Consider the following 17,330-nt stretch of genomic DNA (forward strand, 5'->3'; position numbering starts at 1 on the left):
GAAGCGGCGGCCAGTACGTCCCTCAGCCCACGCCGCTTCCAACAGCTCCCATTGGCCTGGAGCAGCGAACCGCGGCCATTGGGAGCCGCAATCGACCAAACCTGCGGACGCGGCAGGTAACAAACCGGCCTGGCCCGCCAGGGGCTTTCCCTGCACAAGTGGCGAAACAAGTTTGGGAATCACTGATCTAGCACTTTTCTTCCGATAATCTCATTGTGTCTTTACATTCATTAAAATTATGAGTGAAACGGTTAAATTAAGTGACTTACCCCAGGCTCATCTAAGCAAGGCTGTGACAAAGCCTGGAAACAGAACCCAGGAGTACCAAAAATGTACACCTAAATATCAGCAAGCAACTGACTTATGTGGATAAAATACTCCGAAGTGAGAAAAATGTTTGATGGCAACGCTTTATTTTTCTTGTACCTGTCAGTAGAGATAAAGATCCAAATCATGGAAGTTGCTAAGCACCTCCTGTGATGTGCTAACTTGTGTGATTTGAGAGCCCTGAACTACTTGTAAATTTCAATACTCCTCAAAGAGTATTGAAAATTACAAGAAGCAGCAGTATTTATTGTACTGTGTGAGGTCACAAAATGCTCTTCTTCCTGGACAGCAATTGATTTCACTTGGAGGCTTGTAAATTCCTCTCCTTGTAAACTGGAGTGAAAGATAGCCCCTGACATCCTCATCTGAGATTAATTTTCTGTATTCTGTACTATTTCCTCCAGGTATTCTACTGTTCTGTGTTTGAGTGTAGGATGGTCTGTTTCATTTAATTTCTTGTGTGTAAAATGGAATTGTGCCTATGGTGATGAGAGAAGGGGCCGGGGGGTATAGGAACTAACACTTTTGATCTATTAGGCTACTAAGAGATTGAGCTGACAGCTGTGTTCCCCAAACAGGGAAACCATAAAATTTCGGAGATTTCTAGAGGTCCTGGGGGCCTTTCAGGGAGAAACAAGTTCTGTCTCTTTCCTACTTGGGAGGTAACAGAGCTAGTGGCTTCCTAGTAAGGGAAGAGAACAGAGACACAGAAGAGCTGTGGAACTTGCCTCCTTGCTGCCCAGAGGAGCTGTTCTCATCCAGATGAATCTGAAGAGACTTTCTTCATTGGTTCCTATTTGGACTGGATTGAAGGAAATGGAGACTGGTCTTCTTTTGGTACCTGATTTACAGGAGGAGTGGCCCCAAACTTAGGTTGGAGACACCAGTCCTATTACAGTTCCTATTACTATTTTAATTTTCTTCATTTATTTAAACTTTTCTGTAATTGTTGTTCCAGTGCAATTTTTCTAATATCAAAAGACTTCATTATATTAGGGAGAAAAATACTTCAAATCTTACTAAGAAATAGGCACACTGACCTCTTTACAAGACATTTATAATTCTAGAAAAGAGGCTGGGAATAAGGCTTACATTTTTTAACAGTGGGGATAATTAACCATTGGAACAATTTATCAAGGGTTGTGATGGATTCTCCATCACTGACAATTTTAAAATTGAGATTGGATGTTTTTCTAAAAGACATGCTCTACGAATTATTAGAGGGAAGTTCTGTGGCCTGTGTTATATAGGTGGTCAGACTAGATGATCACATTGGTTCCTTCTGGCCTTGGAATCTATGATTCTTCTTCGAGTGCTTGTTCACGTCCATTCCACATTAGGTGTGCGCGCACTGCGTGCACAAGCGTCAGAAACTTTTCCCTTTGCGGTACCCGTCGGGCCGGCGGGGCCCCCGCCTGAGCGGTGCCACTGCGCCGTGCATATATATCCCCGCTGGCCCGACCCCCTCCAGTTCCTTCTTACCGTCCGATGTGGCATTGGAACAACCTCTTGCTCTCGTATGAGAAGCAATCCCTTAGCTTTATCCCTTAGCCGGCACAGATCGACGGCACCGCCGTGGCCTTCACGTTCGGCGTCACTGGAGTCCAGCGCCGACTCGGGCCAATACATTTACCTGCACCGGGCAACAGAGAACACCAGGCTGGGTGGCAACCCCAGTGGGGACCGCCAAGGCACTGGCCCTTCTGGACCCCTTGGGTCTACCACCAGCGGCAAGGGGCTCCCTCCAGGGCCAGCTACTCGGTGCACAAGTCCCGCACCGACGCTCCTCCGTGCGGAAAGCTACGATGTCCAGACCACCTGCACCTTCACCGAGCAAGAGACCGGAGAGACCGGCACCGAGTCCTGTGCCGCCCCAAGGTCAGCTGTCCCAGCTCAAGCCGGAAGCCCCTCCCGCGGGGGAAGGGGACCAGCAGGGGGAAGCTGCTCCTCGTCATCCCCGGATGAAGCGGTAGCAGGCACAGCGGTAGCAGGGCCTCCGCCAATAGACCACAGAGCCCATCAAGAGCTACTGCATAAGGTTGCTCATAACTTGGGGTTGCAGGCCAAGATGACGGTTGAGCAGGAGGACCCCATGGTGGACATTCTGAGCCCAGAAGGTCCATCCCGAATAGCGCTTCCGCTCATTAAGACCATACAGTCGAACTATAAGACTATATGGCAGACCCCGGCCTCCAGCGCTCCAACAGCCAAAGGTGTGGAGCGCAAGTATTTCACCCCGTCAAAGGGGTACGACTTTTTGTTTTGCCAGCCAAGCCCATGTTCCCTGGTAGTCTCGGCGGTAAACGAAAAAGAGCGCCATGGGCAGCAGGCCCTGGCCCCAAAGGCCAAGGAAGCGAAGCGCCTGGACCTGTTTGGCAGGAAGGTGTATTCCTCAGGGGGCCTCCAGTTGAGGATTGCTAACCAGCAAGCCATCCTCAGCAGGCATAACTTCAACTCCTTGGCGGCAGTGGGGAAGTTTAAGGACAACCTCCCGCAGGGTTCCCAGCAGGAGTTCACGGCGCTGGTTGATGAAGGCAAGGCCGTAGCGAAGACTTCTCTCCAGGCATCCTTGGATTCGGCAGATGCGGCGGCCAGGACAATCGCATCTGGCGTGGTCATGCGACGCTCGGCATGGCTACAGGAGTCAGATCTGCTGCCTGAGGTCCAGAACTCACTCCAGGACCTCCCCTTCAAAGGGTCTGGGCTCTTTTCGGACCAGACGTACGCAAAGCTACATAGCCTCAAGGACTCGAGGGCTATACTCAAGTCGCTGGGTATGCACACCCCGGCGACTCAAAGAAAGCCCTTCAAGCTGCAGCCTCCTCCTCAGCGTCACTACCAGCCTCGTCCTAGGCATGAGCCCTACCACAGGCAAAGCGGGGATAACAGGAAGCGACGTAATAATAACAATAACAATAGCTCCAATAGGCCGGGCCAAAGCCAAGGCCAACATAAGTCCCAGCCAGGCCCTAAACCAGGCTTTTGAAGGTACGCTCAAGGACAGTGTACCAGACCAACCACCGGATCCGTCCCCTTGTTTCCTGAACCACCTGTCTCATTTCTCCCGTGCGTAGTCCAGCATTACGTCGGACCGTTGGGTGTTACGCACGGTGCGAAACGGATACATACTGCAGTTCTCCTCCCTGCCCACTCCCCACCCCCGTTCCCCATCCCTCTTCAGGGACCCCCTCACGAGCACCTCCTGGAAAAGGAGGTTCGCACGCTCCTAGATGTGGGGGCAGTAGAAATGGTACCGAAAGACCTAAAGGGGAAAGGGTTCTACTCCCGATACTTCCTCATTCGCAAGGCCAAAGGAGGCCTTCGACCCTTCTAGACCTACACGGGCTCAACAAGTTCCTGGTCAAGGCCCGGTTCCGCATGGTCTCTCTGGGCACCATCATCCCTTCCCTGGATCCGGGAGACTGGTACGCTGCCCTCAACATGAAGGACGCGTACTTTCATATCGCCATCCACCCAGCGCATCGCCGATTCCTGTGTTTCACCGTGAACCAGGAACATTACCAGTTCTCGCCTAGCTGCGGCCCCACGGGTGTTCACAAAATGCATGGCGGTAGTGGTGGCCTTCTTACGGAGGCAGAGGATTCGAGTTTACCCGTACCTCGACGACTGGCTCCTGGTGGGCCGGTCCGAAGAGGAGGTTCAGTTCCACGTACAGGTGGCCCTGAGACTATTCCACACGCTGGGGCTCCTGGTCAACGTCCCCAAATCCACCCTCATTCCAGTGCAGAAGGTGGAATTCATAGGGGCGGTCCTAGATGCAGTACAGGCAAATGCGAGCCTTCCAGTATCACGATTCCTGGCCATCCAGCAGGCAGTGACCTCCCTGTGCCAATTTCCCAGATGCTCCCTGAGGCTGCTGGGTCACATGGCAGCATGCACGCATGTGGTCAAGCATGCCAGACTAAAACTCAGGACGCTGCAGGCTTGGCTCGCACATGTATACCGCCCAGGCAGGGACCCCTTGGACTTGGTAGTGACAGCCCCGGGGGATGTACTAGACTTCTTGCGCTGGTGGCGGTCCCAGACAGTGGTTTGCGAAGGCATCCCCTTTGCCGCACAACAGCCGGATCTGACGCTTGTGATGGACGCGTCAGACCTCAGATGGGGTGCTCACCTAGGAGACCTCAGGACTCAGGGCTTGTGGTCGGGAGCAGAGCAGTCTCTCCATATCAATGTGAAGTAGCTCAGGGTGGTTCGTTTAGCCTGCCAGACCGTTCACGCCACATTGAGTGGTCACAGCGTGACAGTTCTGACGGACAACATGACCACCATGTTTTATATAAACAAGCAGGGTGGAGCTCATTCCTCGCCGCTCTGCCATGAGGCTCTCCTCCTCTGGAACTTTTGCATAGCCCACACCATCCACCTCGAGGCGTCATACCTCCCCGGGGTGCAGATCGAACTGACGGACCACCTCAGAAGGTCGTACCGCATGGACGAGTGGATGCTCAGAGCGGACGTCGTGTTTTCGCTCTTCCGCAAGTGGGGGTTTCCCCGGGTAGACCTGTTTGCCACCAAGGACAACGCCCAGTGCCTGCAGTTCTGCTCATCCAGGGTCACAGCCCGGGCTCAATAGCAGACGCTTTTGCGATCCCATGGGGAGGGGAATTGAAATACGCCTTTCCCCCGCTTCCTCTGGTGCACAAAGTCCTGCTCAAAGTGCGCAGGGACAGGGCGGCGGTCATCCTCGTTGCCCCGGTGGCCCCGCTAGCACTGGTTCACCACACTCCTGGAGCTGTCGGTGGAAGCCCCATTAACCCTGCCCCTGCACCGGGACCTCATCACGCAGGACTGAGGGCGGCTCCTCCACCCCGACCTGCAATCACTGCATCTGGCGGCATGGAAGCTCTGTGGCTGAATGCTTTGGAGAGCCAGTGCTCCCTCCCTGTGCAGCAGGTTCTACTTGGTAGTAGGAAGCCCTCTACCAGGGCGACTTACCTGGCCAAGTGAAAGAGGTTCTCGTGCTGGTGTGGGCCCCAACAGGTTCAGCCACGCCAGGCTCTGGTGCTGACCATTCTAGAGTATCTACTGCACCTCAAGCAGCAGGGGCTGGCCCCATCCTCGATCAGGGTGCATCTGGCAGTCATTTCCGCCTTCCACATGGGGTTTTCAGGGGGCTCAGTCAACCAGCAAGCCTGAGAGGACGCGGCAGTTGGCAGGGAGATCCTCCGATCAATTGTTCCGTGACTCCTACCAACCTCCAAAGGTAAGCTTCTGATTCACCTAATGTAGAATGGACGTGAACAAGCACTCGAAGAAGAAAAAACGTCCATTCCACCACCTGCCCTCCTACCCCTCTGTCGGAGTCGCCAGCAAGAAGGAACTGAAGGGGGTCAGGCCAGCGGGGATATATATGCACGACACAGTGGCGCCGCTAAGGCGGGGGCCCCGCCGGCCCAACGGGAGCCGCTAAGAGGAAAGTTTCCGACGCTCATGCACGCAGCGTGCGCACACCTAATGTGGAATGGACGTGAACAACACTTCTCTAAGAACAACAGTTACGAAAAGGTAGGTAACCATTTTATCTATTTGCCCCACACGTGTAAAGAAACTGGTACAGACTCCTGCCCCTGTGTTTCATCACATTTGCATCTGTATTGTGTTGGATTCCTATTTCACTAGGATTAAGTATAAATACTGATTTATAGGAAAGACAGCTCAAAATTCTCTATAGCATATCTGTCTGAAAACAGCAAATAAACTTTAATAAAACTTACATTGCAGTTCAAAGGCTCAGTCCTGTTCTCCATGTAGTCAATGGGAGTTTTACCATTTACTTGAAAAATGGGTGTGGGATCAGGCTGAATTAATCTTTTGTTGGGGTTTTGGACCCACTTCCTCTGGCTATGTCCAATTATTAGAAATTTGTGGGCATAAAGTAATAATTGTTTTTTTTTTTTTTGGACTAGATTTATAATTATAAGGACTTAGATTGTGGATTTACCACTAGCTCCGAAGAAATGAGAAGCGCATAGGTGCGCTGCCCCAGGAGCAGACTGAATTGTGACTGAGTTGCAATTCAATCCCTAATTTCATACACCTTGCTCTGGAGGTCGAGGTGAAGTAATCTGCAGCAATTTATTGTCTGTCACAGATTATACTGGTTCGGTCATACTGGATGGTGGGGGCGGGGGAAGTGCAGAGTCAAGGTCTTGACCTCCTGAGGGTCAGTAGGAGGCCCAGAGAGGTTGTGCTTCAGTCCTGTGATGTAACCAACAATGCAGTTAGTCATGGTAGGGAAATATGGAGTACCTTGCTCCCCAGCACAATCCTGTTGTACTAGTAATAGTAACAATGTTGACCTTAGGTAGTGGGTGAAGGTAATGCTTTCTTAAAAGGTTTCAGAAGTGTAGTTTGTAGTTGAATTCTATATTTTGGCTTATGGCTCTTGGATACACTCCGCTAAAATATATTTTTATTTTACTTTTACTTTTTAAAATCTTGGGAGTGTTTCTGTGCTAAGGTTTGTGGTGGCAGTGTGAAGTAGAGAGGTTTATAGACAATCTGACTCCCTTTGGTGAGACTGCTTCATATGAGGTGCAGGACTACATATTTAAGAATTTCTGGTATAGTGTTTATCTGAATTCACTGATCTGTATGAAGTCTTTGTTTTCGTTACACGGTGCTTCAATTTTGTCTTTATTGGGTTATGTTTAAATTATAAAAAGTAGCCTTTTTAATGTTTGTTTTTTGTTTCTCCTATTTTAAATGCATATATAATTAAGATATTTTTTTAATGGAGAGGAAAAAAGTTACATTGAACTTGAATTTAGTATCAATTCACATATACATATTAGCTGAGTTCTTGCTTATTTATTTCATTCTAGTTAGTTAGCACTGAATTGGGGTATGTATATTTTTAGCTTTATACAGTAACCAAGTCAGTAGTATTATATATGTATTAAAGCCACACTTTGTACACATAGGGCCTGCTCCATGATTTTTTGGCCCGAAAGACTGAATTTGTTAGGTCAGCCTATCCAAGAGAAAAGGACAAATATTTGTCCCCTTCATGAAAAGGCAAAAATACCCCAGTCCTTCCAGATCCATGTTGTGGGTTTGTAGAACTACTCTGAGAAAGGAAAAATCTCACAAATGAGATTGACATACTGGATCCATCATTCCTTTCCCTTCAGTCTCCATTGGGACTAAGCACCCCTTAGAAATTTCTGTAACACTAGAGCTGAAATAACTTGTTTGTGCCGGTCTCCAGTAGGAGAGAGAACTGTTCTCAAATCTTTCAAAAGAGACTACTTCAATGAGGCCTTTATCAATTCTTCCCTGACTGGCTAACATTGAATCAGCCAAGGAGAAATTGCCCCTTAAATTAGGGTGCTGGATGGAGATTTACTCAACTTGAGGAGGCTTGATGGAGTCGGGAAGGAAGGAGCTATGAATGAGGAGAATGCCCCCTTCAAATCAGAGATAAGCAGCCAAGAGGCTGTTTTAGATTGGAGACGGCCCATAATTACTTCACCACACAAATCAGTAAAGCCTTATCTAGAGCGGCCTTAACTTTGAATTTTTCATTATTTAGATTCATTATTTTATCACTATTATAAGGATCAGATTAATTTACTAGAATATCAAGGGTATTAAAAGCCTTGCAAAATGAACTAAAATGCTTGCATTGCTGAAACATATGAAGGTATGCAAATTACTTATCTACAATGAACCAATCTTTACTATTTAAATTGCCTATAAAACTAAACAGAATGATTAAGCAGTGAACATATTTAAAGAACATCTATCAACAACTTGCAGTTTTCCTTGAATACTTTAAATTACTGGTACGTCATTTCATGAACTGTCATTTTGCATGAGTTCTTTTGTTTTTTTTCATTTAGAAAAGGAAGTGCCCATTGGTATTAATGACAGTTGTTATAGTTTTGTTTAGATAGTTCTTTGAATAGATGGATGGTGGTTCGGTGAAAAGGTCTTGTGAATGGATTTCTAATTCAGATTTCATTTTATATTAAATACCCAAAACAGCATTCAATCAAGTTATGACTAAGGCATGGAAGTGGACGTAAAACCATCACTCTTTACTTAACTCACTTTGACGTGTCTAGATGTCATTGAAATCTCATGTGATATTTTGTTACTACATGAGCTGTATTGTTGGAGGCACAATAGGGAGATTTAAGAATGGAAAAAAAGTTAATCTTTGCTCTGAATGTTCTTGCCTTATTTGGATGGAGCTAAAACAATTATGTTTTGTAATATTGCTCTTTGCATCAAAAGGAGCAGGAGTAAAAAAGACTTGTAATGGATACCAAATAAATAGATAATTTGAGTATTGACAGTGTGCTTGGTGCAGTACAGAATTTCGAAGAGACAAGGTTCCAGCAACAGGAATCTTATCATATAAATAAGCACTGATTCAATCTTAATTTTTTTTTAATGGGGGGAGGGATAGCTCAGTGGTTTGAGCATTGGCCTGCTAAACCCAGGGTTGTGAGTTCAATCCTTGAGGGGGCCACTTAGGGATCTGGGGCAAAATCAGTACTTGGTTCTGCTAGTGAAGGCAGGGGGCTGGACTCAATGACCTTTCAAGGTCCCTTCCAGTTCTAGAAGATAGGATATCTCCATTAATTTATTTTAAAAGGTTCCAGCAACAGGAACCTTATCATATAAATAAGCACTGATTCAATCTCTTGTATACTCTAGATACAGTATTAGAGATTGCTGACATAGTAATGACTTCATATAATAGATTAATACCTCATCAATGTTTTTTCAGTTTCATAATAGTGTCACTCTATGCAAGTGTGATACATAGTGCCAATTTGCAGTGTAGTTCTATATTGTGTTGTGGAAGTACAAACAAGTGTATACCAGACTGTCAATTGCACTATAATCCCAACAATAGTAAACTAGATTACAGTAAGGATTGATTGACTTTAGGGTTTTATTGGAAAAAAAAAAGAGACTTTTTTGTTAAACAGATGAATTAAAAAAAAGTCCAAATTCACCAGCCGTTCATGTATTTCTTTTTTCTATATAAGAAGAGTTGATCTGATCAGTTACAAAATTTGAATTATATTACTGATGGTTTTGCATTTCAAAATTCCTTCTGAACCTTTTCTGCTTATTTTAGGGGTAGGGGTGTGTGCATGTGTGTGTATATATATATTTTTTTAAAGATGGAATATATATATATATATATATATATATATATATATATATATATATATATAAAGGCACCTATCATCTTGCAATCTAAGCACCACCCTTAGATAATTTGACATATTAGATTCCATCTTAAAAATTTCCATTTGATAGATTTGGCTAGACCCTAATACTGTGTATTTTTCAGAATTGTGTTATTCTCTTGAGATAAATCAACATACTAAAACTTTTCATTAAATTTTCAATCTTCTTTGAGTGTTTGTCCCTATGTGGAGTGCACTTTATATGTAGTGCATTTTAGGTAGCTCATGTGCTCCATGCACTCAGTTCTGGAGAATTCTTCCTAGCAGTATCTGCTCTCCTTGTGCTATGCACTGAGGGCATAGAGGGGCTGCTGCACTGTCACCATCTCAGTTCTTTGTCACCACTTGTGGTCTGGGATGGAGCCTCAGTGCTCACCGGAACTCTTCAGCCTTTTTCCTGTAAATAGTTAGGAATAGTTAGTTTATAGTTTAGTTAGTTTAGAATAGTATATTTTGGGGTGTGATGCTCTCACTGAAACTCCCCCCTGTGTATGGTAGTGATTCCTGCTCACACCCCACACACTCCCTGTGTTCCGCCTGGGGGAAGCCCATATTCCTTCCAGGTTCAGTATTTGTAAATCATTTCTGTGGATGACCAAGCAGCTGAGGGAGATCTGCCTGGGATGCCAGCTGGTACGAGTCATACTCTCTGGGTGAAGCTTACCCACCATGCGCAGATGACTCAATGCCTTCCAGGACCTGGTTAAATCTGTGGTGGAGACCCTTCATATTCCTCTGGAAGATATCCAGGAGGCTCCATATAGACTGCTGGACATTCTGCACAGCACAGGCCCAAGCAGGGTGGCACTGCCAATTAACAAGGTCATCCTTGAATCAGCCAGCACACTCTGGCAGATGCTGGCCACCATAGCTCTGGGGTTTAAGTGAACAGAGAAGAGTTATTTTGTGCTCATTAAGTGATCAGGATTCATTTTCTTTCACCTGGCCCTTGACTCACTGGTGATGAGTGACAGGCCAGTATATCTAATGAGAAGGAGGCTAAAAGAATAGACCTCTTTGGCAGGAAAGAGCGCTCGCTGGTCTCCCTCTGGTTCTGGCTTTCAATCTGCCAGGCACTGCTGATCATGTACGACTTTATGAATTTGGTCAGCCTATTATAGATGGTAAAGAAAGTACCTCAGGACAGTTGGAGCAGTTTCAGGTCCTAATTGATGAGGGGAAGCTTGAATATAGAAAATAGGCTAGTCAGTTTCATTTTTGCTCCTTGTAGATTTCATTTTCTGGTTCTCATATGCTAATACAATGCTGCAATATTTGCGTTGCAAACAGTGCTGAGGGATTTTTAAAGATTGCTTTAATTAGAATTTATTATTTATTATGTAAACAATGCTATTAATCTTGTTTTGAGCCAGATTTAACCCTAAATTTTCCCTTTTGTTTTTCTTTAAGTAACATGTATGAAGGTTTTCCTACTATAGTTATTATTTTATGTAGTTGTTTATTTAATACATTTTTGTAAACTAAATCTTGCTCCTAAAAAGGGACCTTTTGTATGCCAAAACTCTCATTTAAATGAAGTTATATAGCTGGTATTAAAACGCTATAATTTTGCTTCTCTAGCATTACTGTGGTACTCTTGGAATTCCTTATAGAGGTATTCTTAGATGTGGAACGTACTGTGGTATGGATTGTAACTTGCAAACAGTATGTAAAGATTTCAATAATGATTGCTTTATAAATGTCTAAAAATAGTTGTGTATAATGGAAGTGCCAGTAAACACTTAGCTGTGCAATAAAATATGAGTGTTATATTGATAAGTCCCCATGTACAACAACATTTCTTCTTGGACTAGAAAGAGAATTTTTATTTTCTTTATACTTTTTTTCATTTTATGCACAGAATGAAACTTATTTAACTATTAATTTGAACTAATATTGAGTATTATTTTCTAGGTATGTAGGTTAGGAGGAATCAAGCATCTGGTTGACCTTTTGGATCACAGAGTCCTTGAAGTTCAGAAGAACGCTTGTGGCGCACTGAGAAACCTTGTTTATGGAAAGTCAACTGATGAAAATAAAATAGCAATGAAGAATGTTGGTGGGATACCTGCCCTTTTGAGGTTGTTAAGAAAATCTATTGATGCAGAAATAAGAGAGCTCGTAACAGGTATGTTTTGGAAAGGAAATAGCATGTGGTGAAGTAAATTATATTTCTCTGTGGCAGTTGAAGCTAAATTATTTGGCTGGAAAATGCATGCTAACATTGCAGGATATCCATTAGAATTTTCTTTGTGCATTACTAATTTGGTCAATATATAAATCTAGATCATTTGATTGTGATTATTGTCACTTAAATATGAGTTGTATACACCCACAGATACATTGTGAGAAATGTAGAATAACTAAACATCCAATTTAGGGATACATTTGATCTACAGATGCAGTCCTCGATTCCTGCATGTGAATGTTGTTGTATTAAGCTCTATTATTGATCTTGTTACATTTTTAGGATTCTACTGACAACTATTTTAAACTTGATCTTGTAGAATTCCAAAAATGGACCCAGAAGTAAGCATGTATTTTGGTATTCTGGTTCCTTGTTTGACGTAGTGTTAGATATTTTGAATTATTTAGTTTTTTTAGTTATATAGCACTTCCTTGCTGATGTTTATTGTTGTCAGTACCACAGTAGTTTATATTTTATACTTAAAGATAATCTTATAGAAATATGATAATTGTATTGGTAGATACTTGAATATATGTAGAGGCATACTATTATAGACATTTGTTTCTGTGATTAAATGCAATTTGAAATACACTAAACAGCTGTAAGTGTTAAAATGTGTTCAACACATATAACACTTACACAGCATTAGCATTCACAATGTGTGAAACAAACATAAAACATTCAGCAAAATTATGCGAAAGGTTGTTGAAATGTTACCTTAACCAACAGCTAAGGTAAATTATTTAACTGTTTGACTATGGTGTATGTACTGGAGCTCTAGAATCTCAGCTACAGCTGTTCCAACTTTTGCCAATTACATCTGGAAATGTATTATGCTTATCAATATGCCAATGCACTTCTAAGTATATCATAATAAGCATCAGTTGTTTTGGAGCAATTAAACAATGAAAATTTAAACTCTCTTGCATCTAGTTTAAAAAAAATCAACTTCCATTGTCTAAAATAGAACACATTTGTCTAAATCATCACTCGATTCATAAATCTAGAAGCATTTAATTGCCTTAAATCTAGTCGCTTAGATGTGTATTTCTATGACTCAGCTTAAAAATTTAGTTGTCCAGTATGCATCAGAGGGCTCTTGGCCTTTTGTGTAACCATACAATCGATCAAATCAGAATGCGAAGCTAAATTTTCGACTGCATATCTCTTTTGTAATATGTAATACTGTCATGGAAAAAGATGTTCTGGGAAATTGCTTGATGTATGACAAAATGTTCCGTTTGCAATCTAGTGAAGTGATTTTAAAAATGGTATGTTCCTACAAATATCCATTTCATTATATGCACTAAATGGAAAGTAAGTACACCTGGTTGTACATTTAATAAATCACAGTATCTTGTGGTCACATCATACAAAGGAGCTCCATTTTTATCAGCACAAATTGCCGAGTAAAAAGTAAACAGACACAATTTATTACGTAATGTAAAGATGAGTTACATGCTGATATTATGGAGTTAAAGAACTTACAAGAGCGTAAGAAAGCCAAAGAGGTTTCACTTTCCTTTAACTGTTTTGTTTCAGCAACATTTGATAGCCCTTCTGTTTCTATTTAATTTTTTTCTCCATTTAAAATTTTAATGTTCAATTTAAAATACTTGCAAAATACAGTAATAACTTGATAGGGCGTCATGTTAACTGGTAATGAAAATATCCTAAGCTATATAAACTCCTTATCCTTCAGACTTTGGAGTTTTTTCTACCAGGGATATGGTTATTTCCTTATAAAAAGGAGACAGTCAGGTTATTTAATGATTCTTAAACTAAAATGAGCCTAGCTTGTGTGTCGTGTTGTACCAGATATGTGCTGGATACATCTGAATTGCAAAGTTAAGGCTGGGTTCAGATTTTCAGTCATAGAAGGAATTCAATCTTTTTATTTTGTATGAAGAATACACTATAATCTTTCACAAAATTACAGCACGTAATTTGTGAGTAAAAATAGAATTTTCAAATAAATCTATTCATTTCCATTTTAATTAATTTCAACTGGATGCTTTAAGAAAGGTGATCTTGAGTCTCATGGATTCTTCAGGCTCCTTTTTAACAAAAAAACTACAAGTGAGATTTTCAAAAGTGCTGAGTGTTGGGCTAATTCTGCCCCGTGGAAGTTAATGGCATTGACTTCGGTTAGAGCAGAGTTATATGAATGCTAAACACTTTTGAAAACCCCACCATATAGACTGTAGAAGGTTAGAGATTTTTTAAGACATTTTGAAAAGTATCGGTGTATTAAAAAAAAAATTTAAAGCATTCAAGCAAAAATATCCAATAACTTCAATTATTCGATTAACAATTGAAAAATCTAGAACTACAGAGCTATGGATGGCAAACCACACCCTAGCAGTGCCTCATAAATATATTCTTACCTAGACATAGCATAACAAATGTTGAAAAATGTCTGTAGTACAGGTCTACACCACAGCGTAACGCTATGGTCTCTCTCAAATTTCAGATAAATCCCAGCATTGTTAATTAGTGCTTCAAAGTGTTCATCACATTTCCTTCATTCTGTAATGAAAAACAAGTGTGCATTTTTTTCATAAAAGGGTTTTCATGGTTTTTTTCCATCAAATAAATTATGTCTGTCTCATTAGCAATCTCTCAGTACTAATTATGTTAGGAATCCTAAAAAAGGGAACAATCACCATTGGTTTACTGTCTTTAACTACAGCACATATGTTCTAGCATAATGGGTTATGAAATCCTACCCTCCAGTGTCATTTCTTATTGTATGGGATGGATGCAACTTTTCTTATTATTCCAGATAAACTAAGAATTATGTAGAATGAATGTTTTTTATCTGTTTGGATTTCTTTTTCTTCACGCGGAGGTATTGGCTTATGATTTTTGGCACACTAATAAAGGCAAGCCCTTGACTGTGCAAATAGTTTCTAGAACATACCCAACATTTTTAAAATCTGAATTCTAGAAACTTGAAATTTCAGGAAAAGAAAATTTCTCTCAGGAAAACAACCTGATTTGGGGAGAAATTGCTAATGCTGAATAACTGGAACCTGCCGTTATTTAAAAACTAAGTGATATAATAAAGTGATTGAAAAGGCAAAAAAATATGGAGATAGAAACCATATCCAGAACTAAATATAGAATCTGCATTTGGGTTGCTGTGTAAGGATCCTACGAGTTCCAAAATAGCCCATTATTCATATTAGTGCAAAGAGTTGTTTATGAAAATTGTGTGAGTTATGTTTGAAGCACACATTGCACAGTAATATTCCTAAAATAGTTCCTAATAATTCCTAAGATATCAATTAATCAAAACAATTATTTTACTGAAACAAATATCTGAGGTGAGATTTTCTGCAGAATGCTTAAAATTGAGGGGCATTGCAGGAGATCATTCAGACATTATCATCTGTTCTCTAAGATGCAAAAATTATTTCAAAATTAATTTTAAAAGTCTCCTTTTTTGTTAAACTAGGTAACCTTACAGAAGGTTTGGCATAAAACTGCGTATAGAAACTTAGCCTAATTGCATGTTCATACAAAGGAATTTTACTGTGTTAGAGAAAGTTAAGACACTCAGGTTTTTGGCAGTATTGTTAAGTTTTCTGTTATCAGCCTTTCTAAAGGTTTTTGTTGGAGGTCTGGAACTTTGCTGTATCAGTATTAACTTAACTGTTTTGTCCATCTATGTTCAAACGATTGTTAGGAATCATGGGCATACTGAAAGAGTAAAACCTAGGAATAAATATGCATATTCTGTGCCCCATTAATATATCTCTGTGATGGGGTGTACCAGCCCATCATAGCCCCCTGCTGGAGACTCTCCTGGTCCTTCCACACCCTACCACTGAAGGTAAGTCCTCGAGGCCTGCCTAGTGAGGCAGCATAGACGCAGCCAATCAGGGCCCAGAAGGCCTCTGCTAGAAGGAGCTGCAGGGCCTGAGAAGCTCAGGGGTGCTTGTTGCTGGTCACAAGAGCTCAGGAAGAAAACGAGAAAACAGGTTCTGGAGGTACTTGCATGCAGGGAGGAGGAAGAGGATTTGAGAACTTCAGACCTGAAGTCAGGGTGAAGAGAAAGGGGCCACCTGGGAAAAGGCCCAGGGAACAGCAGCAGCAAACTGAAGGAAGCAGTACATGGCTGCTGTGTGCAAGGTCCCTGGGCTGGGACTCGGGGCAGGGGCCAGGCCCAGGGACCCCCACCAGCCTATGAGCAAAGTGGTCTAAGGCCTGGGAAGGACAAGCTCTGTTGGAAAACCGAAGTGAAAGGCAGGACTTAAAGGGGCCCAGAGATGGGGTGAAGGCCCTGGTGATGGCAGACAGTGTGTCGAACTCTTTGCTACCCCGGAAGGAGTTCATCCATTTTAGACTGCATGACTTGGCTGGAGGGCTGAGCCATTGAAGACCCATCTAGTAAGGTCAACAACCTACGGGCAGCACCTGGCGCAGGAGAACTTGCAGCATCGCACCCAGCTAACAGGAGACACTCACAAGAGGCAAGTGTCCCTGTCACAATCTCCCCATAAAGAATGAAACAATTCAAGAATATCAGACCTTTCTTGAGCCTTCAAAATGGGACAAAACCATAACCACTGCATGTGATTTAAATACCCTGTGGTGGAAAAATTAGTAACATCATTTACCTAAACTACAATAGTAATTCAGAACTAGTTATGAGCACTATGATTTTCAAGGTGTATTTCATTTATAATGCATCCTTTTAATGCTGTTACAAAAGCTAGAGCAAGAAGAATTAGTATGCGCATAGGAGCGGTTATTGACTCTAATCAATCTATACTGTCTCTGGGTTTCATTTTTAAGCATCAACAGTTAATAAAAAACAAAATAAAGTGAAGTTTGCAAACAATTAAATGAATATCAACAAACTTTCCAGGAGCAAGGAATTGGGGCGGGAGGGGGGTGAATGTGATTTTGCAAGTGATATTTAAGGATCTTTTCACCATGATATTTCTGCTACTATTGTATTCCTAGCCATTTTTGCTAATATAAACAAAAAAGGTGTTGAGGGGTTGATAAACTGTGCTTTGTGGAGGTTCTAGGTTTTGTCAGTACACAAGGAATTGGAAATTACTTTGATATATATTTACCTAGAAAGACTAATTAGTTAACAAATGACAATTATAGAAATCGAGAGACGGGGGTGGTGGTGAAATAATATCTGTCATTGGACCAACTTCTGTTGGTTAATGAAACAATCTTTTGAGCTTTCACAGAGCTTTCACAGAGCTGAGTAAGGAATGGTGTCCCTAGCCTCTGTTTGTCAGAGGGAGGAGATGGATGGCAGGAGAGAGATCACTTGATCATTACCTGTTAGGTTCATTCCCTCTGGGACACCTGGCATTGGCCACTGTCGGTAGACAGGATATTGGGCTGGATGGATCTTTGGTCTGACCCAGTATGGCCATTCTTATGTTTTTATGTTATGTAGCTCTTCTTCAGGCTCTGTCTGAGCCCAAAAGGCCCTAGAGTCTTTATGTATAATGTTGCAGGCTAAAGTTATACTGACTATTTAAGTTCAATACATCATGCTGTTTTCAGAGTAGTAAGCATTTTAAACGGGGTCAGTGATGGATTTG

At 42.3% G+C, this 17,330-nt stretch overlaps 1 protein-coding gene across 7 annotated transcripts in view; it reads left to right on the forward strand.

Annotated features, from left to right (window-relative positions):
* Window positions 1–17,330, forward strand: part of PKP4 (plakophilin 4) — a 194,168-nt gene that overhangs the window by 133,924 nt on the left and 42,914 nt on the right. For all 7 annotated transcript variants that reach the window (XM_024219089.2, XM_024219078.2, XM_024219096.2 and 4 more), the window contains one exon: window positions 11,478–11,691. In XM_024219089.2, coding sequence (XP_024074857.1) covers window positions 11,478–11,691 — 214 coding nt within the window. The remainder of the gene's footprint in view (window positions 1–11,477; window positions 11,692–17,330) is intronic.

Source organism: Terrapene carolina, unplaced genomic scaffold (genome assembly GCF_002925995.2).
Source record: "Terrapene carolina triunguis isolate 2854851 unplaced genomic scaffold, T_m_triunguis-2.0 Scaffold62, whole genome shotgun sequence".
In the NCBI taxonomy this organism is placed as follows: domain Eukaryota; kingdom Metazoa; phylum Chordata; order Testudines; family Emydidae; genus Terrapene; species Terrapene triunguis.